Source organism: Gracilinanus agilis, chromosome 2 (assembly GCF_016433145.1).
Source record: "Gracilinanus agilis isolate LMUSP501 chromosome 2, AgileGrace, whole genome shotgun sequence".
Taxonomy (NCBI): domain Eukaryota; kingdom Metazoa; phylum Chordata; class Mammalia; order Didelphimorphia; family Didelphidae; genus Gracilinanus; species Gracilinanus agilis.
The window spans coordinates 317,951,623-317,976,493 of NC_058131.1; the positions used below are offsets into that span (position 1 = coordinate 317,951,623).

At 34.9% G+C, this 24,871-nt stretch overlaps 1 protein-coding gene across 2 annotated transcripts in view; it reads left to right on the forward strand.

Annotated features, from left to right (window-relative positions):
- PPP6C (protein phosphatase 6 catalytic subunit) overlaps nt 1-24,572 on the forward strand; it is a 36,110-nt gene extending 11,538 nt beyond the window's left edge. The window contains exons 2-7 of one of the 2 annotated variants that reach the window (XM_044664241.1): nt 7,235-7,330; nt 10,826-10,891; nt 12,619-12,760; nt 17,149-17,228; nt 20,179-20,388; nt 21,783-24,572. In XM_044664241.1, coding sequence (XP_044520176.1) covers nt 7,235-7,330; nt 10,826-10,891; nt 12,619-12,760; nt 17,149-17,228; nt 20,179-20,388; nt 21,783-22,031 — 843 coding nt within the window. In that variant the 3' untranslated portion in view covers nt 22,032-24,572. The remainder of the gene's footprint in view (nt 1-7,234; nt 7,331-10,825; nt 10,892-12,618; nt 12,761-17,148; nt 17,229-20,178; nt 20,389-21,782) is intronic. The other variant, XM_044664243.1, reaches the window with a different exon arrangement.
- Nucleotides 24,573-24,871: the final 299 nt, after the last annotated feature.

Genomic DNA, 24,871 nt, shown 5'->3' on the forward strand with positions numbered 1-24,871 from the left:
CACAGCACTGCCTTAATAGATATTTGTTGAGTGAAATAATCTTGTCTTGATTTGTTGTCTGAATCTCATATTATTTAAAATTTCCTGGGTTATTGTCACTTTAGCAATTCAAGCAAAGCATTTGCCAAGCATCACCAAGTTTAGATAAGCTATAGGTTAGGACATGCCTCTTCCCAGCTAGATTTTCTAAAAAATTTATTTAATTGATTAAGAAAAATTTTCCATGGTTACATGATTCTTGTTCTTTCCCCTCCCTTCCTCTCACTCCCCTCCCGTACCCAACGTGCAATTCCACTTTCCCAGCTAGATTTTAAGCACAGTGTCTTGCACTCTATAAATATGAAGCATCATTTGATGGAAAAAACATTGAACTGGGAGTTGACATTCTGGTTGTCTTCCTAGTTCTTTCACTTAACTTTGCTGGCTGAGTGGCCTGAGTTAGAGGAATTCTCAGGTTCCTTTCCAGCTTCTAAGTTCTGTAATTCTTTGCATTGATTTGATTTAAATGAGTGAATTGGATTATATGATACAACTTGTATTCTACCATGAAGGGATTTGCTGAAGAACTTGGGAGGGATGTGAAAGAAGATGGGGTTTAACCAACTGTTTACTCAGACGGAAAAAAGTGAAATTTAGGCCTCCCTTTCTTGACCCCTACTCTTGGCTTATACTTTGTTCCAGAAATGGAAATAAGTGATTTTATTAATTCATTTTTTGCTTTCGTTTCCTGTTTTCTGAGGAATTGAGCAGCTTCATTCAACAATGTTCCCTCACCTTTCAGGTTCATAGTTTGCATTTAACAGATGCTTAATGCATTCTTTATGAATTGGATCTTCTGCAAGGAGATTGTACCTGAAAATGAAGTGTTTAGTTTTCACAAATTTATTATATACCATATGGAAATCGAATGTGGACATAACAAAAGATGAACAACTTAAGCGTTTCAGTTAGTGTTGGGCAGACAGCATAGCATAGTGCATATGGTTCTGGAGTTGACTGAACTCAGAATTGGGGATGCAAATTTTACTGAAGACATTTGTGAAGGGGTGACCATGGGTGAAGTCACTTAGCTTCTTTGAATAGCAACTTTTAAGCTGCAACATTTTTTTTTTGGTTCTTTAAATTTTTTTTAAATTAAAAAAAACTTTTTTTTATTTTAATAGCAAATTTCCACTTAAATTTTCCAAAATTATATGATACATATTGCCTCCCTCCCTTCTTTCCTCTCCCCTCCTGGAGCTGACAATTCAATCTGGGTTATACATGTATTATCACACAAAACATTTCTATATTCATTTTTGTAAGAGAATAATCTTATAAAAACAAACCTCGCAAACATATACCTAAATAAACAAGTGATAAATCATATGTTTTCATCTTAAACTGCAACATCTTTGTAACATCTCTTAAACATCTCCCTTCTCTCCTCTGACATTTGTCACCACCCTGGTGTGCGCCTTTGGCACTTCCTGCTTTCACTATTACAATAGCCTTTTGGTTATTAGTCTCCTTCAAGTCCCTTCCCTAGTCCACTTCATCCATTTCATCCTCTGTTACCCTGTAAACTGATTGTCAATGCAGCTCAGATCTGATCATGCCAATCCCCCCTCCCCTTCAATTTAATCCACTTCAGTGGCTCCTCAACATCTTCAGGTTCACATATACAACCCTCTGTTTCACTTTTAAGGCCCTTTATAGCCTGACACCTTTCTGGTCTTTTTATTCCTTCCCTTCCCTCCATACTCTGATGCAATGACATAATTAGTTTGTATAGTTTCCACTATGTGCCAGCTATTGTGCTTAGTGAGTGAATGGATTTTCAAGGAGGACCAGCACCTCTATCACCCTTGGTGTCCACCTGTTACACAACTCTCATCTGTGACTCCAAGAAACTGTAGCATGTGCAGCAACCATGCCCCAGTAAACCATTCTGCAGATGGGCCAAACCAGTTTGAGGCTAGCCAATGGGCCATGGATATGTTGGCTAGTTAGGAGGGCGTCTACTCTAAATATGGGAAGACTTTTCCTTGTGGAATGAGAACAATTTGTTCCAGTGACCATGAAAATGGCTGAAGCACTTTGGAGTTCTTAAGGTTGGTCAGACATTGAAAAAGCTGAGGTCTTTTTCAGTCATCTTGACTTTTCTCCCACCATGGACTTTGATGGTTCTGGAAGAGATAGTGAGGCTGATGACTGTGCAATTTAAATCCACTCCATCCTCATTTAGATCTAATTCATGCAGAAGTCAAGACATCCTCTTGATGTCATCCATCCTCTTTAAAAATGAAGGACAAACAACAGCAGGGCCAAGTGCTGTGTCTACAAAGAAAGGCATGTGGGCGCATGCACAAACAAATCCATAACAATCAGTCCTTGCTCTCAAGGAGCAGTCACTATTTGAGAGAGAAAACATGCAAACTAATATGCACAAACAAGATATATCTAGGATATTTCAGGATACTTCTGACTCTGTGTTTCCTTTCTTCCTCTCTCACCTTCTGTCTCAGAATCAATACTGTATATTGGTTCCAGGGTAAAAGAGTTATAAGGGTTAGGTAGTGGCAGCTAAATGACTTGCTCAGAATCACATAGCTGGAAGTCCCTTAAGTCATATTTAAACTCAGTACCTTCAGACTCAAGATCTGGCCCCACAATCCACTGAGCCACCTAGCTGTCCCCTCTCCATACATTTTCACTGCCTATCTCCCATGCCTGGAACTCTCTCCCTCCTCTCATCTGCTTTCTGGCTTCCTTCAAGTCTCAACTAAAGTCCAACCTTTTAGAAGAATGATTTTTGGTTCTCAGTTTTAAGATCATCTCAAAATAGCCTGTATTCTATCTAGGGGTGTTTCAAGTCAAAATCTGTCAGTGACAGTTTGCTAATATGCAAGTGTTTATTCCAGAAAGAGGTCCAAATGGCCAGTTTCTTAGACTAATTGAAATTCTCTCTTTCTGGCTCAAACAACTTCCAACTTATATTTTATAGTGATCGTGAAACCAAAGATGAAGTTCCACCACAAATTAAAACCAAGATAGGTTTAAGTTTAGAAGGTTTGCCTTAACAAAGCAATGCAGTAGTAATGTTAAAATAAGATACATCTGAAGTTTCCACTTTCCTGAAACCAAATGCTCTTGTTCCTCACCACTTCTTAAGGATTTCTCTTTCAATCTGGTGGTAGGTGAACAAAGGGATCCATCTTATTGATTAAGCAAAAAGACATTTCAGTTCTTAGTCTGATCACTATAATTAAGTCATTCTCTTTGCATAATTCAAATCACCATCCAGAATGGTTGGACTAATTCATAGTTCTACCAGTTGTTCATTAGTCCATCCTATTTCTCTACAGACTTTCTGATCTTTTGTCATCTTTACCAGTTTGATAGATATGAGATTAGGGCTTGGAGTTAATTTTGATTTTGTGTTTCTCTTATTAGTAATGATTTGGAGCATTCTCCCATATAGATGCTAATAGTTTATATTTCTTATTTTGTGAAATGTTTTTCCTCCCCTTACATGATTAAAAGAAAATAATTTTTATAATCATTGTTTCTGTGTCTATATAACTGAATATAAGATTTATCAGTGATATTTGATATGAAGATCCCCCTAATAGTTTCCCTTCTTATCCTAGTTGTGTTAATTTTATTCTTGCAAAAGTTTTCAAACTTTATGTAGTTGAAATGATCTATTTTATCTTTTGTTATTGCCTCAATTCCTTTTTTAAGAAATCATCCTCTACTCCTATAAAAGGTATGAGCAGCTTTTCTTCTAATTTTTTAAACAATATAAACTTCAATATTCAATTCATTTATATTTTTAATTGTGGTCTGTGATCTAAGAATTTTTTTAAAAATAGAATTTCTGGGGCAGCTGGGTAGCTCAGTGGAGTGAGAATCAGGCCTAGAGACAGGAGGTCCTAGGTTCAAACCTGGCCTCAGCCACTTCCCAGCTGTGTGACCCTGGGCAAGTCACTTGACCCCCATTGCCCACCCTTACCAGTCTTCCACCTATGAGACAATACACCGAAGTACAAGGGTTTAAAAAAAAAATAGAATTTCTGCCAGACTACTTGCAGTTTTCCCCAGTGGCCCATAGGGAATTTTTTCCCTAGGTAATTTATGTTTTTGATTTTATAAAATTATAAAAAAATTTATATTTATATAAAAATATAAATTATATTTGATTTTTCCTGGTCTGGTCATTTTAACTAATCTAGTTCTCTGATTTTTTTCATCATTACCATATAATTTGGAAGATTCTTGCTTTATAGTATACTTTGATATCTTGAAGTTATATTCTTCTATTCTTATCCTTTTCATTATTTATTGATAATCTAGATCTGTTGTTCTGCAATTATTTTGTCTAGCTCTGTAAAGTGTCCTTTGGTAGTTTGATTAGTACTAAATCTGTGAATTAAGTTGAGTAAGATTATCATTTTATTATATTGACAGGGCCCTGCCATCGGCATGGAGTGTTCTCCAGCATAGAAAATGCCTTAAGGTGTACTTTATTTCTTTAAGGAACATTTTTGTATTTGTGTTTCCTAGAGTAACATGTCACCCTAGGAACTTATGTATTTTGTAGTTATTTTGAGTGGGACTTCCTTTCTCTTTTATTACCCCATTTTTTTTTTACAGAAATGCTGATTTTTTGAGTTTATTTTGTGACCTTTACCAGGTTTACCTTTTTTTTTTTTTTTTTTTAAAACCCATAACTTCTATGTATTGGCTCCTAGGTGGAAGAGTGGTAAGGGTGGGCAATGGGGGGCAAGTGACTTGCCCAGGGTCACACAGCTGGGAAGTGTCTGAGGCCAGATTTGAACCTAGGACCTCCCATCTCTAGGCCTGACTTTCAGTCCACTGAGCTACCCAGCTGCCCCCCCCTTCCCCCAGGTTTACCTTAAACTTTGCATCTTTACTGAATGCATTGCTTGAATTAGTTTCTTGCTGATTCTCTAGGATTTTCTAAGTAAAACCATCACATCATCACCAAATAGGAATGGTTTCATCTTATTTCTGCATATCTTTATAACTTTAATTTCTTTCTGCTACTTCTAACATTTCTAGGATCACTATAAGTTCTGATAGATCCTATGAAGTTGAAAAGGCTTCCATTATAGGTCTTTCTCTTTAGCATTAGCCCAAAGTTTAGAGAAGCTTATAACCAGGTAGTAGTGACTAGGTGGTGAATTTTTTATCCCATAAGAATTTGTGACAAATGCATGATGAAAAGGAAGGTAGGGAGAAAGTAATTATACTGATGAAATTAGAATCCTTGATGTAAGGTCAGGGATAGGTAAAACATATAAATAATAAATGAAAACACCAAAACTCAGTACCAATTTGGCCAACATTAACACTAGACCCAGTTCTATTCTTTCCATATTTTTGTTTTCCTTTTTTCTCAAAATTTTTTTTAAACCCTTGCCTTCTGACCTAGTATCATTAAGAGAGAAGAGCAGCAAGGACTAGGCAATCAGGGTTAAGTGACTTGCCTAGTGTAACGTAGTCAGGAAATGTCTGAAACTAGATTTGAACCTAGGTCCTCCTGACTCCCAGGCTTAGTGCACTCTGTTACTGTGCTACCTAACTGCCTTTTCCTCTTTAACAACCAAGCTCATTGTACCTCTTTCTGTATCTGTATATATGGAAATCATTTATCACCCATTCAGAGGCAGAGGACTTATATAAATTATAGTTTTCTAGGTTTCACCAAAATTCATTTACTTTTAGACCCATTGTCCTTAGACTCTCATTTGTACCATTATACCCTGTTTTGTGCTTGACATTTTAGGAATGGTATTGATAACCTGCAGTATGTCCTGAGAAGAATACTAGGTTAGTGAGGAAATTTGAAATGTCATTCAGGGTTCAGCCCAAGTGTTGCTTCTTTTCTGTAGCTTTTGCTTCTTTGAACTTCCTGTTGTTAGTGGTCCCTTTCTCCTTGAATTTTCCTAGTTTGTCTCATTTTTTCCTTGCTCCCTTTACTTTTTATGCTTATTATATGTTTAACTGTGATTATGAGAGGTAGCATACTTTAGGGTAGTGGTTCCCATTTGGTGGTTCAGGAATTCTCATGATAATCCAAAGGGTTTGCACCAAAAATTCTTTTAAAGTGCCTTAGTGAATAATTGCCCAGTTATGTTACAATTATATTTTTCTTCTCTGACATCAAATATGTGCATGTTTGAAGCATTATAGATTTGTTTCTGCAGGGATTTGAAACCATCATGATTGTGCACACAAGGATTTTGGTGTTTGTTCATTGATTACATCAAACTAAAGTTGGGGTACAATGTATTTTTCCAGTTTCTCAATCTATCACCCAATTGTTTTCAAAATAGCCACAAGGGTTCAGTATTCCAGCTGATTGTTATATACTTATATATATACATGACAGGTTTGTCATGTATAATTTGTGTTGTGTACATTTCCCCAGAATAGTTCCCTCATTCCCCTGCAATTACAATTTATAAGCTGTGTAATCTTTTGAGCAAGAATTTATGAGTGATTGGTCCTTGCAGCACATTGTCAGGCTGTTTAAAAATTATAATCATGAGCATGTGTATTATAAGCCATCTTGAAACCATCATAAATGTTTTACAGAAACAAACCTAATATTGCCTCTTTTTATAGTATTAAGACTTTTTTATTTTAAACTTATCCTCTCCTTACATTAATATTCTTGAATATTCTTGTATCTAGGGCATAACTAGAGAAATGGATAGAAGTTATAAAGAAATGTATTTTGATTTTTTAGGAGGGAAGAAAGTATCCAACAATTAGAACTGGCCAGAAATGGAACAGAGGGTAGTAGATTCAGTTCCCTGCAGGTTCTGGACCAGAGTCTCAGCAACCTCCCATAGGGAGCTGTTATAGAGGGAATTCAAGTTAGGGTCGGGCTGTATATAACCTTTAGTGTTCCTTTCAATGCTAAGATTTTTTTTTTTCATTTTAGTTTACCATATCTTTCTGAACTGTTCTCTCTCATTTAAGAACAAGAAAGAAAAGCTTATTGAATAATATGTAGGATTTTTGTTTTTTAAATAATTGCCAATAATATTTTTGGAGAGCCCAGATTTCAAGTAAAAACAGTCTGACCAGCATAAATCTGACAGATTAATCCATAATAATTACAAGTTAATTTCATTTATGTCAAAGAATGTAATTAGTGATGCCTATTCATTTTTGGTAACATTGTACTAATATTTTTAAGCTTTCTTCTTTCTCCTAGCGATTATGTGACTACGTTTGTGACCTCCTGTTGGAAGAGTCAAATGTTCAGCCCGTATCTACACCAGTCACAGTTTGTGGAGACATACACGGACAGGTAAAAATCCCAGGAACAGATGTTTAGTTTTTGTACTGTCCGTGTGTGTTTCTACTTGTGCTACAAATTATGACAGATTTCAGCTTCTGGTTGTCTAGATTGCCTTGATTACTGTGATTTCCTGAGTTATGGTGAGTAAATGTGTAATGAGAGGATCATCCTTTGAGGATAATTGAAATTTAAAATTTGAAAATGCCTAGAAAGAAAAATCACTCAATGTTCCTGAAGGAGAAATCATAGGATTCAGAGCTACACTGGACTATATTGACTAGTTTAATCTCTTCATTTTGTAGTTGAGGAAACATGTGCATTGATTTATCCAGGGTGTCACAGAGATAGTAATTATCATAAAAATTTACAGTTATATAGTGTGTTGATATTCATACACCTCTTCCTTCACATCAACCCTATGAGGTACTACCATTATTATTTTACAGGTGAGCTAAGTAAGACTCAGAACTAGCAAGTAAAAATTATTGAATTGGTCTTCTGAATCCAAGTCTTAATAGTCTTCCCACTATATCACATCTTCAAAAGAACTATAACATGAAGTTATCTTATTTGCCCTTTATTAACTTGAGATTTGGTTTTAAGTATTGCTTTCTTTTATTGGCTACTGAAAGCTTTGAAAATCTTATCATTTTGTTAAGTGAGAATAAATATAGATTAATTGAAACAAAAGATTTTGGCTTTCAGTGCCAGTCTAGAGGGTTAGACTTAGAAATCTTTATAGTCTCCTCATATATCTGCTGAACTAGAATAGTAGAATATTCTAGTTGGAACAGACCATTGAGATCATCTATGTAAAAATAGAGTTCTGGACTGGGATTTAGGAAACTTGTTTTGGAATTTCAGCTTTGGCATTAACTTTTGGGGCTGGTTTATGTCTCTTTGGACCGACTGGTGACACCTTCCCCTTTTCAGTGGCACATCATATTGGTGCTTAGTAGGTACACCTGATTGACTTTATTTTATTTTATTATTATTTTTTGAGGCAAATGGGGTTAAGTGACTTGCCCAGGGTCACATAGCTAGTTAAGTGGATTAGGCTGAATTTAAACTCGCGTTTTCCTGACCAAGCCCCACACTATCCACTGTGCTACCTAGCTGCCCCCATACCTGATTGACTTTAGTCCTGAACTCAAGGGAACCACCACCCTCTTCTTCTCCAGTAGCAGGGACTACAGGCACCTGCCCGCCGTTAATTTATTATTTTTTAAAATCGTTACCTTCTGTCTTAGAATTGATACTAAGTATCGATTCCAAGGCAGAAGACTGAGTGATGAGGGCCAGGCAATTGATGTTAAGTGACTTGCCCAGGATCATACAACTAGTGAGTGTCCATGGTCAGATTTGAATCCAGGACCTCTTTTCTCCAGGTCTGGCTCTCTATCCACTGAGCCACCTAGCTGCCCCACTGCCATTAGCTTATAATGTGACCTTGGACATACCACCTTTTCTCATTTTTCTCATCTGATACATGATCTATGTTTAACTCCATTTTGAATATTTTTTTTGAAGCCACACTGTGGCCTATTATAGTGATTTGTCAAAGGTCACACAGTTAGTAAATGTAGAGATGGGATTTGACTAATCATCTGATTTATATTTGAATATTTGGGGAATTTAATTGCTGATTTGTAAGCACAGCTATTTGGAAAATAAAATTTTGAGAACTGAAAGGTTGTTTCTGACTTTTGAAACAATGCATTTGAAAGCAGACTTACCAGTCAGTTTGCCAGTAGTTGTTTATTAAATGCATGCCACCTGTATGTGTCAGGCCATGTAGGGATAACAAAATAGTATATGACATAGCCTACTTCTTATTTGGCTAGGATTTTGGGAGTAAAGTGTTAGAATTTGACCTGAGTTGATATAGTAACAGGTTGAAGATTATGTTTCTTGAATAAATCCTTGAGATGATTTTATTTGAATGGCTTTTAATAAGTTTCAGTGAATGAACGAGTTTAACTCATAAAATTTTTTACATGAGCTCTAATCCTGCCTTCTGTGTCACCAACTTCCTGTTGAACCTTTTGAATCTTATGTTCCTTTAACTTCTCAGACTTAGCATTTCTAAAACAGAATCCCTCGACTTTTCCTCTAAAAACTACTCTCATATCCCTATTTCTGTCCTTGGCACAGCCCTCCTTCTTGTTACTTTAGTTTGTAATCTTGGAGATATTAGACTCTTCATTCTTTCCCAGTTCTAATCATTTTATCAATTTTGGTTGATTATAGTGTTTTAGCTTCCCTTTTCTTACATACCTACCACCCTGGTTCAAGGCCATATCAACTTTCTCCTGTATAATTTCAGTAGTGTCCTCATCTCCTTGCATCATGTCTTTTCCATTTCAATCCAGCCTTCTCTATACAGCTGCCAGAATGATGTTCTTAAAACATAAGTCATTGCCCAGCTCAAAAACCTTCAGGGGTTCCCCTCTTCTTTATGCTAACATAGAAATGTCTCTAACATTTTAAACTCTTCACAGTCTGGCTTTGGCCTACTTTTGCATCCCTGTTACCTATTTTTCCCCCTCCAACACACTCTTTGTTCCAGCCAAATTGGCTTACTTGGTTTTGCTAGTATGTCACAATTTGTCTTCTGTTTTTATATGCCTTTGCAGAGGCTATACCCCCTCCCCCAATACATAGATTGCCTTTTTTCCTCACCTCCAATTCTTAGAATACCTTTCTCCCTTTAAAGTTCAGCTCAGATGCTACCTTCTACCTGAAACTTTTTTTAATCCTCAAGCAACTAGTATACTACTCCCATAACTTTTTTAGACCTTTTAAGTACTTTGCATTGATTTATGTATGTTTTATTTTCCCTCATAAAGATATAAACTCCTTAAGAGCAGAGACTGATATATTTTTACTTTTGTATCCTTAGTACTTCCTAGCACAGTGCCTATTATATAGTGATTCCTAGTAAAATTTTGTTGGCTCATTAATTAATATTTGGATTCCATTGTAGGCTACTTAGCAGTCTTCTTAATAAGTGATAGAAATTTGCTTTATAGATCCACCCTGTTAAAAGTTGTGATAATTGTAATGTTATCTGGTAGTAGTAGTGGGAATAGTAGTGGAAATCGTAATAACAACCCTTAAGTGATTTAGTGTAGTAATGGTTTATTTTTTTTTTTTTTTTCTGAATTGAGGTTTTTAGGAGCTCAATGCTGCCAATTATTTGCCTGTATTCCATTTACTATTATGTATGGAAATTCTTAGGCTCTCCTTAATGAGAAGACTTGTGTATTTAGAATCCTAGCTCTGTTCCTTATTATCTGCATGACCCGGTATGATTGACTTCTCTTTTTTGGGTCTCAGTTTCCTCTTTTGTAAAATGTGGGAATTGGATTGGATATCTCAAAATATTTTTCAATTATAAATGCTATGGATTGCTTTTGTAATTTATGTATTTTAATTATTGGTTTTATAATTTTGCTTGTTAACAGGAATACATGATAGGGTTATTTTATTTTTCTTTTCTAGTTCTATGACCTTTGTGAACTCTTCAGAACTGGAGGTCAAGTTCCTGATACAAACTACATATTTATGGTATGTAAATACTAGTGACAAGTGGTTAGCTAAATCTTAGTATAAATTGATATAGTAGTCATTTACGAGATTAACTGTCTTGTGAGAGTGGGCAGTGAGATGATATGGTGGATAGAGCACTAGGCCTGGAATCAGGTAAACTCATCTTCCTGAGTTCAAATCTGGCATCAGATACATACTAGCTGTGATCTTGGGCAAATCACTTAACCTGATTTGCCTCAGTTTCCTCATCTATAAAGTTAACTAGAGAAGGAAATGGCATACCACTCCAATATCTTTGCTAAGAAAACCCCAAAGAGGGTCATGGAGAGTTGGATATGACTCAAACAGCTGAACAATGAAACCACATGAGAGGTACTCTGTGGGTTATAGAGGAATAAGCTTATTCTCTTTGGTCCTAGAGACAGCTATGCTAAATGGTCAGAAATTATAGAGAAACATTTTGATTCCATGTAAGGAAAAAAATCTTAATTAGAGCTTTCCAAAGTCGCTGGAATTCTTCAAGCAATTGGCTGGATGTGACTATTTTGGGAAGGTTGGGGAAGGAATTCCTCCTCTTTCAGCTGACTTTGAGGTGCCTTTGATTTCAGGATTTTTTGAGTACCTATTTTGATTTTTCAATAGCATAGATACACAGAAATAGTCTACAGAAATAATTTTTGTTTCAGTATTATTTCCTTTTTAGTGACAATTATTTTCTCTTTGTGATTCTAAAAATATTTTTGGTGCCAAGTTAATAGGAAGGTTCATTTACCATTTCCAGAGACCTAGAATTTTCTATTTGGATGAGACTTATAGAAATCATATACTCTAATCTCCTTATATACAGATGAACTAAAACTGTTAGGATCTTTTGTACTCCTATTGTTTTTCTTCCTGATTGTCAGATTGCCAGTTAAAATGATCTTTCACCTTTAGGTAATTTTCCCATGACAGGCTTCTTATCTTGCAGATTTTTATAATATCTCCTATTTAGTTGGTATTATATATATTCAGTAATTTAATGTTAGCCTAAGCAAAACTTAAAGGGGATGTTAAATAGGACAAAAGTACCAAAGATAAGATATTTAAAAGTCGAATTCAAGGAGTCTGAAAAATCAGGTCTTGAAATCATTCTGAGTGTATGTATTTGTCTTCCCTTATTAAAAAGAAAATTTGTTATTAAAAAAATTCCCGTTTTTACTTCTTCATTTCTGAATATGCCTCCCCCTCCTCAACTTTCTCCCTACTGTACCATCTGTTATAACAAAAAAGAAAGTAATTGAGGAAAACCAACACATTAACTGAGTGTTGATATTATCTGTCTGTGCAGTGTTTTGTATTTATATTTCCCCACCCCTCTAGTGAAGGGAGGGAAGTACTTCAAGAAGCTTCAGGATCATTTTTGTTGACATTGTCTACCAATGGATTTGCTTGCAACCCCTCCATGTCTTACGAGACAATTTGATGAGTTTCTATAGTCAAAAATAATGCTTATTTGATAGGTAAGTATCAAGTACTGAACCTTTCCCATTTTAACTATGCTTATGTTGAAAGTTGGAAGATAGACCTGCTGTTTTGTCATCTGGCCCATCTTGGAAGCCTTTCCAGAACATCTGCTTTGCTAACAGAGCTTTTAGAAACTCCAGACACCTTAGCATAGTGAGGTTTATTGAAGAAAATCTTAGTAGATGATAGTGTCATCCTGATTACCATATTGCTTATACTTGTGTGCTTTTAATTTTCAGGGTGATTTTGTAGACAGAGGTTACTACAGTTTGGAGACTTTCACTTACCTTCTTGCACTAAAGGCTAAATGGCCTGATCGCATTACACTCTTACGAGGAAATCATGAGAGTAGACAGATAACACAGGTTTATGGATTTTATGGTAAGTCTTTTCTTTCTTTTTTTTTTTTTGTTTTATATTTTTTCTCTTTAAGGTAATATTTTTTAACTTTCTTTTCACTCTACCTTTTTAAAAAACACTTATCAGCTTCAAAATGTGTGTTGTGGTATTTGTTAATAAATGTTAATTTATGAAATGTTCCAAAGTTGAGGCAGAATTATTCACTTCAGATGCATAGCTCACTAATAAAAACAGAATTCTGTATATTTTTTTTCTGAAAGTGAAAATTTCTTCATGCTCCTTAAGGAAAAAAAGTTGTGCTGTTGAAAATCCAAGGAAAAGAGTTCTGGAAGCTGGGGTCAGAATAGTTGAGCATAAATCTTAGATTTCAGAAGAATTATGTCTTTCAATGAAACCTTCCTTTTAAGTAAATCATTCTGTATTTTAAAGCAGTAATAAAATCAACTGAATCTTACTTGGCATCTAATTTAACTTTGAAAGAAAACTTTTTAATCTCTTTTTATTATTATTTTATTATTTTTTTAATATAAACCCTTACCTTCCATCTTGGAGTCAATACTGTGTGTTGGCTCCAAGGCAGAGGAGTGGTAAGGGTTGACAATGGAAGTTAAGTGACTTGCCAGGGTCACACAGCTAGGAAGTGTCTGAGGCCAGATTTGAACCTAGGACCTCCCATCTCTAGGCCTGGCTCTCAATCCACTGAGCCACCCAGCTGGCCCCTTAAAATAGTATGCTTAAGTACAAATAGTATTGGATTCAATATCAGAGGACCTGGGTTGAAAACTTCTGTTTCTTTGGGAATTTCATTTTCCCTTTCTGGACCTCATAGTCTTCCTCTCTAAAATTAGAGTGAGTTTGTCCTAGATAACCTTTAAATGCCCTTTCCAGCAGCAATTCCTATGAGTGCCTCCTTTCTGTACCTCTTTCCATCATTTTAAAATTTTTATGTGTTTATTTTCCATTTATGTAATTGCATATCATGTATAAGCTTTTTTCCCCTTAGCATTACTTCATATGTTTTTTTATATTTCTTTATAGTTGAGTAAATGCAACAAGAATTTAGTAAATACTTCTCTGTATGGAGTATTGTGCTCATTTCCCTTGCTGGAAATACGAAGTTTAGATGATTCTTGGGTCTTGCTTCCTGAGTTTTAAGGAAGTTGTGACATATATTGAGAGTGATGATTCACATTAATAAGTGAGAATACAGACAATTGTACTTTAGGGTGTGCATGTGTGCATGCGTGTGCATGCACTTGTGTTAGGGAAGTTCTTTTAAAATGTTCCATATTTCTGATTAGTCTAATTGTGCCACAGTTCGTTAGCCATTTCTCCACTGTAGAACATTTAAAGAGATTTTTAACTTTTTCACAGCTTCAAATAATGCTTTTATGAAGGAGATCATAGTGTCTTATTTGTTGTTCTGCTTTTTCATTTTTATTTCAGGAGAAGGGTGTAAGAGTAAGAGTTAGCACAAAATTTATCATCTTGTTAAAAGTTGCAGCCCCCAATTCAACCATCAGCAGTTGAAGCTGTTTTAAACACACAAATAGTTTCATCAGTCCTGATATAAAACAATGAATCTCTGAAAGACAGTGTAAGATTTAAGTTAATGTCCAACACTCCAAGTATTAATTTTTATAGTTTATTAATAATCACTTGAAGTAGAAGGAATAAAAAGAAAATAGAAGTATAAAAACCTAATTATCTAACAAAAGTAAACTCATGTGAGTAAGTTCTCCTGGCTCTCAAAAAGCCTGTGTCCACAACTGCCTATGATCACAAGAAGAGAGAGCGAGAGGTGGGGCTACACAAAATTTATATCCTGCCTATATCAGCACATAACATCAGGAGAGTAGGGTGCTGGGAATTGTAGTTCTGGGGTTCAGATTCCAGTTATACAACAAGGTTTGATAACTATCAGTATTGCAAGATGTCACTGTGTTTAATGTCTCAGTCCAATATAGAGTTATTAATATTTAAATTAAATATTTAGTTTAATTTTTAAATATTTTTATTGATTTCTTCATAATCATCCAGAGTTTCCCTTCCTCTCTCTCCCCCTTCCATAGAGCCTTCTCATATAACAAATAATATTTTTTAAAAGAAAAAACAAACCAGCACAACTTATTAATACATTGAAAAATGTCTGAAAACATATGCAAGGTAGTATAACGTGTGGAATTCCCACCTCCACAAATGGGGTATCTTCTTATATGTCTTCATTAGAATTCTACTAGATCCATAATTTTGTTATATCCTTTTTATATTCATTTGCATGCTACATTTTTGTTTTGTTCATTTCTGATTTTTTAGTATGTAGTTCTTTTATTTACATTGTTATAGTCTTTGTATATATTGTTTTCTTGGCTTCACTTTATTAATTCTTCTAGACATTTACATGTTTCTCTATTCATCACATAATTTCTTGCTTGCTTGCTTGCTTTTTTTTAAACCCTTACCTTCCATCTTAGAATCAATGTTCCAGGGCAAAAGAGTGGTAAAGGCTAGGCTTTGAGGGTTAAGTGGCTTGCTTAGGGTCACACAGCTAGGAAGTCTCTAAGTCCAGTTTTGAACCCAGGACCTCTTGTCTCTAGGCCTGACTCTCAATCTACTGAGCCACATAGCTGCCTCCAAAACACATAATTTCTTAAAGCAGAGTTGTATTCCTTTATCTTATAATAAACATATCACAGTTTATTTAGCCATTCCTCAATCAAAGGGCATTTACTATGTTCTGATTCTTTGCTATCACAAAAAATGCTGCTATAAATATTTTGGAGTATATCAGAACTTTCTTCTTATCACTTGCTTCTTCGGTGGTTATAGCTTATACCCAGTAATGAAGTCTCTGGTATGAAGGTTTATGACATTTTAATTCCTTTATTTGCATAATTCCAAATTTCTTTCCATAATGTTTTGTCCTTTCACAGTGCCTCTACCAAAAATGTATGAATGTGATCTCATTCCACAATATGTCCAATGTTGAATATTGCTCTTTTTTTGTCAACTTTGCCAGTTTGCAGATTATGAGATGAAACTTGAGCTGTTTTTGATTTGCATTTCTCTTATTACTAGTGATTTGGAGCATTTTTTTATGTGGTTGTGAATATTGTACTATTCTTCTTTTGAGAACTGTTTGTTCATATCTATTGGGGAGTGGCTATTAGTCCTATATATATGTATTTCTTGTTTCTGTAGCTTGAATATATCAAACCAAACTTGATAAAAAAAACTTTTTTTCCCTATTCAATTACTTCAGCATTCTGTTATCAATCAACTTTTATTTCATATAATTTCCTTTATCTCTTGCTTGGTTAAGAATATATCTCCAATGCAAAACTGTAAGAAGTAAAAGATCTGCTTCTCTTCTAATTTTTGTATCTATGATCCTTAAAATAAAGTTGATGTATTCATTTAGAATGTATTGTGGAAGATGTGTAAGGTGTTGGTCTATGCTTAATTTCTGCCATTCTCCCTTCATCTCTACTTCTTTTCATCATTTTTCTTGATATTTTAGATATTTTAGAACTTTTGGTTTTTTTAAATGAATTTTGTTATTTTTATTAAATTCTACAAAGTGTCCCCTTGATGATTTGATTGTTATAGCATTAAAAGTATAAATTAATTTTCATAGTACTGCCATTTTTATTATGTTGGTCTAGCCATAAACCCTAAATATTCTTCTAGCTTTTTAAATTGTCCTTTATTTCATTAAGGAGCACTTTGTAATTGAATCTATACAAGTCTTTTTTGTGCTTTGCTAGATCTATCCCCAGATATTTTACACATTTATGATCACAGTATCTTAATGCTGGAATGGACCTTAGGGATTGTCTAGTCTAACCTCCTTGTTTTATAAATGAAGAACCTGATATAAGGTCACATAAAGAGTAAGTGGCAGATCTAAGATTTGACCGTTCCCTTCTGATTTCAAATATAAGGCATTGTCCATTACACCATGCCTTCTCAGAGCTGAGATAAAATAAAATGACAATGGAAATCTTAGTTACCAGTTCCAGTAGCCTCTCTGTATTACTTTTTCGGAATTTAGCCGTACCTAGATTAAGAGGTGGCAATAAGAGATTTCTGTATATCTTTCTTGTTTTAGGTTAATTAAAATTTGGTGAGAGAATGAATGTTTCTTTACTTCCAAATTTTTTAGTTATTACTCCACCTCCTCTACACATCCTAGGCTAAAATTTAAAAGTTTTAATTAAATTTCATGAGATTGTTTTAAGTAACCTAAAATCATGAAGTGATAGAGCTGAAAGGACCAAATAGTTTAGTTGGAAGGAATCTTAAGACATGGAGTGTTGGAGAGAGGCATGTTACTGATTTTTTACTTTTCAGTTCTAGAATTTAATCTTTGATTTATGGAAAGATCCTGATACTTATTTCTTTTGCAGATGAGTGCCAAACCAAATATGGGAATGCTAATGCTTGGAGATATTGTACCAAAGTCTTTGATATGCTCACAGTAGCAGCAGTAAGTTTATAAAAACACTTATATTTTCTTAAGTCCCACCAATGGTAATTCACAATACTTAATATTTAATTTTTTTGATGATTAATAAAGTTTAAAGAGACTTTAAAAGTCATATCAATTTATAGAAAGAAGGGACCTTGAGGTTACCTAGTCATAGTAGCATACATTTTTATTGGAAGAAATCCTTTTTCAGATAAAGAAACAAACTTTGAGAGTGAAATTGATTGCTTATCCCGTGGTCTCATGGCTTGCATTAGAGATTAGATTTGAACCCAGGTTTTCTTTGGCAGATATAGCATTTTATCTACAATGTCATATTGTCTCCATGCTGCGAATTTAGTTCCCACATTTTAGAAATGTGAATATTGAGGATCAAAGTGGTTTATTGACTTGCCTGTGGTCACAGATAGTAAGTAGCAAAGCACATTTGAACCCAAAGCCCTCTTCCCTCAAATCTAGCATTTTTTCATACTGCCTTTTTAATCTAAACATCCCTGCATGATATATCATTTCTTTCCTCTGATCACATACTATTTCAAAGTTGGAAGAGATTTTAGAGGGTCGTACTTGAATAAGAATCTTTTCTACAACATATTAGGTAAATGGTCATCTCATCTTGTTGGAAGACCTTTATTGAAGGGCGGTCTCCTTAGGCAGCCAATTCTACTTTTAGAAAGTTCTAGATGTTAGAAAAATTTCTCTTCAAGTTTAAATTTACCTTTCTTTAATTTCTTCCCCTTATTCTTAGTTGTGCCCTCGGGAGCCAAGTAGAGAAAATTTAATTCTTTTAAATCTTAATTCTTTTGAAGATAATTATAATGCTCTCAGCCATTCCTGGGTCTTTTTTTCCCGCCTATGTTAACATTTGTAGTTCCTTCATATAATACTCATATGGTATGATGTCAAGACCTTTCCCTCCTGGTTGTCCTCCTCTGTATACTACAACTTATCAATATCCTTCCTAAAATATATCATCCAGAATGGAATCCAATACTCCAAATGTTATCTGGTCAGAGCAGAGTACCAGCTGTTAACTTATTACTTGCCTTCACTTTGTTGGCCACCATTGTAAACTGTTGCCTCATTTGAATTTGTGATCCATTAAAATCCCTAGTTATCTTTTCAGATAAATTCTTGTTTAGCCACTTCACCTCCATTTTATACTTGAAACATTGATTCTTTTTTTGAACCCAAATGTGAGACTTTACATAATTCCAATTAAGTTTCATCATCTTAGATTTAGTCTGTATGATTTCTTTACAGATTAGAACATAGTACCATATCCGAAATGATATTCTTCCTAACATGTAGAATATTAACGATCTTCCTGAACTTTGTGTCAGTTGCACATTTGATAAGTAATCCGCATCAAACTCTTTATTCAAGTCATTGTTCAAAATATTAAAAATTATAGTACAAAATAGATTCCTGTTTTATTGCAGTATATATACCTTCTTCCATGTTGTCACTGAATCACTAATTACTCTTTGGCAACTAGTTCTGAAGTCAGATAAAACTACTATTGTCTAGCCCACACCTCTTTGTTTTTCCCATAAGAATAACATGAGTGGCTTTGTCAAATACTTAAAAAAATTTTACATTACCTATGTCTTCTGCATTTCTCAATATATGAGTTCAGTGTTCCTGTCAGTAAAGGATATGAAGGTAGTTTGGCTTGACCCATTTTTGATAAAATTATACTGGCTTCTTGTGATTTCTATTTATTTTTCTAGATATTCACTGGGAAATGTCTTCTATTAATGCAGATTGGCACCTGATAATTGCCTGCCTTTGGTTACAGAGCGGGATCGCCAGAGATCCAGAGATCATTCTTTTTGGCAAAGAACACAGAATCAGAATTGGGCAGTTCTGCATTCTCATTCTTTCTCGCTCTTACTCTCTCGTTTGTTTTCATGATCCTACCCACTCTGAGTGGAAGGAGGTTTCGTCCTTTTCTTGATCCACCTCTTTTCTTCAGTTACATCATAAAGCATAAACAGCCAGAGCCTATTTTGTTATCCATAGCTGTTTCTTTTTCTACTCTTAGTCCTTTCTGAAATTTAGCCTTCCTGAGACTCTTCTTAGAAAATATGTCTTATTATGCCTCTTAAATATCCAGATTCAGTGGAACCACGGCATTTCTTTTTCACAGTTCTTCTTTTCCCCCATTGAAATTGCTTCTCCTTTCTGTCTTCAGAATTTTGTTTTTAAGTTTTTCTCTTTTGTACTGACTTTCCTTAATATAATTTTAGGCCCTGGAAACGTCTTTGTTTTTTGAACTTAACATCTGACATCTGCGTGCTTATTCTTGCTAAGTGATCATCTTGCTTTTATAATGGTGAATTCACTACCTTATCAAACAGTTTTTTTTAAAAAGTACTGTTTTAGCATGTTCTTGATATTTTGTTGATGTCTCCTCTTTCTTTCTCTTACCCCTTGCTTCTGGTTCTGCTTTCCAGAGCTAAGCAGATTAAATCTATTTCTTCCAAATGAGAATTCTTCAGATAGTTGAAGAAACAAAACAAAAGTTATGTCCTTTTAGGTCTTTTTGAATTCATGTTAAATATCTCCATTTCCTTTAATCAATCCTGGTTTAGTATGATTTTTTTTAAAAACCATACTTTCTGTCTTAGAACTGATATGAAGTATCAGTTCTAAGACAGAAAAGCAGTAAGGGCTGGGCAGTTAGTGACTTGCCCAGGGTCACAGAGCTAGGAAGTAGCTGAGATCAGATTTGAACCTAGGATCTCCCATCTCCAGGTCTGGCTCTCTGTCCACTGAGCTACACCTGTCCCTTTTGATAAGGTTTTGAGCCTCTTTTTTGACCATAGTTACAAGGTTATTAACTTGATTACATTGGGATATTTTTGAAGGTATAACTTTTATAATTATAATCTCAAATCTTACTTAAGAACATTTCACACTAAACCTTTTTCATATTTTTCTCTAGTTAATAGATGAGCAGATTTTATGCGTACATGGTGGTCTCTCTCCAGACATCAAAACACTGGATCAAATCCGAACCATTGAACGGAATCAGGAAATTCCTCACAAAGGAGCATTTTGTGACTTGGTGTGGTCAGATCCTGAAGATGTGGATACTTGGGCAATTAGTCCACGGGGAGCAGGTTGGCTTTTCGGAGCGAAGGTCACAAACGAGGTAAAAATCATTCTGGATTAATATATTATAAATTGAATTGAGAATGTTAGAGCCAGAAAACCTTTGAGCTTGGAAAGTTAGAGCTAAAAGAGACTTCAAGATCATACTTCCATTCCTCTGTTAATTATCTCCCATTTATCCTCTTTGTATCTCATTTGTTTGTAGTCCTTGGTATGTTGTCTCCCCTGTTAAGACTGTGAGCTCCTCCAGAGCAGGAACTCTCTTCCCTTTCTTTGTATCCTGGTGCTTAGCACAGTGCCTGGCACATCATAGTAGGAGCTTAATAAATCTTTATTGACTGATGACTGACTTTTAGAGCTGGAGGGAATTGTAGCACATAGAGTATTCAAGGGGAAAGAGATCCTAGAGATTATTTACTTGCAGACGAGGAGATAGGGAAACTGACTTATAGGGTCACACAGCTAATGATGGAAGATTTGAGGCCAAAAACATTAATTTCTGCATTCTCTAGCTCCAAATATAGTGTTCTTTAGATTGATCAGCTACTAATTGGTGAAGCACAGAAATAATGACTTTTCTGTTGGTAACTGTTGGCAGTTAACCTTTTATTTTGCTGAGGGGAATAGCAGTTTTATTGTAAGGAATGCAATTTGTAAGCCTTAAATGGTTTTTTGAAAATCAGTTATAATTATTTATTACAAAAAGCCAGTGAATGAGTAGAAAAGGGCAGAATCCAGTCAATGAGTTACTTCATCTGTAGGAAATTTTCTTATTTATTCAGATGGAATACCAGAACCTACAGTTCCAATGTGGTTCTGAGGATCCAATTAGATAATGTATCTAACATGCTATATAAAGTATATTGCTACTACAATAAAACTGAGAAGTAGTAGTGTAGGTATTCTTTTCATATGACCAACTAGGAAATTGAGGCTCAAGGACTTTTCATTGAGTTTCCCCATGATCACACAATCAGGAAGCATTTTATTAAGTGCCTACTGTGTTCCAGACACTGAACTAATTAAGAATTAGGAGGTATAAGTAAAAAGAATGAAATGATCCCTATTCATATATATTATCATTTTAATGAAGTGGTTAAAGACTTATAAATCACTTTATGTTAATTTGTTCATATATTAAATGGAGGTAATAATATCTTAAGAAGATAATATGATATCACCTCCATTTAATATATGAACAAATTTTGTCCCAGAGAGAGGAAGTGACTTATCAAAAGAGACAGAGCTTCTAAGTAAGATATATGGCAACTGCTGAAGTTGTTGTGAATTAGAAGACTTTTGATGTTTAATTTCCTGATGGAAAGCTAGGATTTTCTAATTTAAAAGACTAAAGGTATTATTCTTTATGCACTTTTCATTTTTATTCTCTGAATGTTTACAAAACCTATCTTTTTTTTCTTTTAAATATTGCAGTTTGTTCATATCAACAACTTAAAACTCATCTGCAGAGCACATCAACTGGTGCATGAAGGGTATAAATTTATGTTTGATGAAAAGCTGGTGACAGTATGGTCAGCTCCTAATTATTGCTACCGTTGTGGAAATATCGCCTCAATCATGGTCTTCAAAGATGTAAATACAAGAGAACCAAAGTTATTTCGGGCAGTTCCAGATTCAGAACGTGTAATTCCTCCTAGAACAACTACGCCGTATTTCCTTTGAGGCCTTCGCCCATCCTGCTGATCCTTTTTCCTACCCTCCCCCAAAATTCCTTGTATTTTACCCCCCTACAATATACTTTTTATTGAGCACTTTGCTGCTGAAATGCTGCCTCTTGCCTCCCCTCCCCCCTTTTTTATTTTAAATTATCTAAATTTATTGTGTATTATGGTGTCTATAGCAATGTTTCTCTATTGATTTCCTCCCCATCCCATCCCCACCTTGGACTTATTTGCAAAGACTTTGAGAAATGTCTTAACATCCACACTGCTGCATGTAGTTCTTGCTTATTACTGGTTTGGGGGGAAACAGGACATTTTTCCTTTTAAAAAAAGCAAATTGGAAAGAACAGACCACACCGAAATATTCCCCTCCTCTTGTATTGTTCAGCTTTTTTTTTTTAAGTTTGGTAAGTTTTAAGAAATTTCAGCAGCAAAGTTAATATTCAGTGGGCACGATGGACTGTAAATGCCTTTGCGTTGTGTACACTTGTCCCAGCTGTAAACATTGTCCTTTGTTGGATGATATTTTAAGTGGCTATAAAATAAATTGGTCGAAAGGGCTGCCCTCTTTGTTGTTCTTTTAAATTCCAGGCAAAATGCAAAACCTACTCCAGCTTATGACTTTGTATGTTAAAATAATTGTATCAATCTTTTTCAAATTTCCTTGTATTTTTTAATAAAAGAATCTTAAATGAAACCCAGCTAGGTTAAATATTAGAAATTTCAACAACAACCTCCATTGTTAGCTTAAAGATATACCTTGTTTTCCTAAGTAAGAATATCTTAACTCTTTGGTTATCAGGTTTAGAACTTGAATTGAAATTCAATGGTATTTATTTTTTAAAAATCACTAAACTGTGCCTAAAGAACATAACTGCCATATGAATATTTTGGTTCTATCTTCTGTAGGTCGTATTGAAACATTTAATACTTGTAATGCTGATGTATTAATTTGATACCAGTTAGTGGATTGAGATTAACTCAGTTTACAATCCATCCACAAGTACCATTAAGTAAAATCATGGTTTCTCTTGCTGTAACACTTGCCTTTCATCTTGTGAAAGAATTTTGATTTGGTTACAACTGGAAAAGTGAAAAGGGTCAACGCTTCTTGTATATATGAAATGTAAATCTCTAAAACATTGAAGCTTAAGAGGAGGATAAGTTGGAGCTTTCCATAAAGTTCTGTTATATCATGTTTGAGGCTTTGTGTGAGCAGTCTGAACACCTACAGTGGTGTGAGGATCACTTCTTTATATGCAACTGTTTGCTAAAGAAGGACAAGTGTTCCAGCAGCCCATCTCAGAGCTGTGGGTGTGAGTCATGTTGGCTTTGAACATTTTGTGAACTCTCTTGGTATTCCTTGACTGTGGTTCATTTTTGTCATTCCAGGAATCTTGTGAAGCCAGCCAATTTTAATAAAGCACTTTAGTATCTGTTCAGGTAGTTTTGAAAATCAACTTTTCCCCTCTAGGTAAATAACCTCCAGGTCACCCTGAAATGCAATAAAAAAAAATCACTGTAGCTAAAGTTCTCCTTGGCACATTGTTTTTCATGCATACTTTTGGTTTGGTTTTGTGTTTGGGGAAATGAAGAGCACAATTCCCTTTGGATTTCAATTTTCTTCAATAATTGGAGATTCTGTTTCCTTCCTCCTCCACTTTACCCCTTCCTTAACAATTTCCTCTGTGTAGCTTTTGATTATGTAGCTATTATCAGAAAAAGAAGTGGCTTGGACACTTTTCTGCACACACTTGAACTATTGTCAAGTCAGTAGCTTTGTATTACTGACTTGACCCCAGTTGAATTCAGGGGGAAAAAGGTATTTTTGTCTTATGGGACTATCCGTAGTTGTGTATTTTACTAATTGTGGAACACTGGAAATCGATGATCTTTTGATATATAATGCAAATAACTCCTGTTTGTTTTGAACACCTCCTTATTACAGTATTTTTTCCGTTAAATTGTATTGAATTGTTCAGCCTCTACTGCTTTTAAGTTGTACCAATAAAACTAGTTATATCTAGTACTCTACCCTACCCTCTGACACTTCTTATCCTATATCAATGTCATTGTTTGAATTCTCCCTCCAATGTGACTTTCTTTTATGGGACTGCACTTGTATGTCACTGAGAAGGCATATGCTAATGATAAACCTGCATCCACTGCTCAATTGTGACATGCCTAACTTCTTGTCAACAAAAGTGTAATAACTTTTTGACACAAAGAAAAAGGAACGTTTAGATTTACATAGTTGCAAAGAAGAGTGAATGTATTACTTTTGTAAACTTAATAAGGAATATTTGGACTCCATCTCATAAAAAAGGGCTATGTACTATATAGAACAATAAATATCATTTGATGTGGGAGCTAATTGACATGTGGGAGCTAATGACATAATATATATGTTTGTAGGCAGGAGGATATGTTACTCCCTGTGTAGGTTGTATGTGAAATCATTTGTGTTGAATTAATGGGGGTGACTATTATTTTTTACTTTTTACAACATACTTGGTTTCTAATAAAATATCCTAGGCTGTAGTGAGCACTGTCTGATTCTAATTGTCATCGTCTCCCCTTTGCTGACACCCTAACTATGTGTACTTTAACCTTTTTTATTGCTTGATACTTTTCACAGGAAAATCCCATTACTGTAAGTGGCTAATACTGGGTGCAGTGGTAAGGGCCCTGGGTCCACAATTCAGGTAGTATATAGCCTACATCATCATTTCCTCCTGTTACCTGCATGTCTAGAAGTGATGAAAGACATCAGCCTCATTTTTGTTTTACATTGGCATCTACCCCAGGCATTTGAAATAGCTTGTGATGTTTTTGAAATAA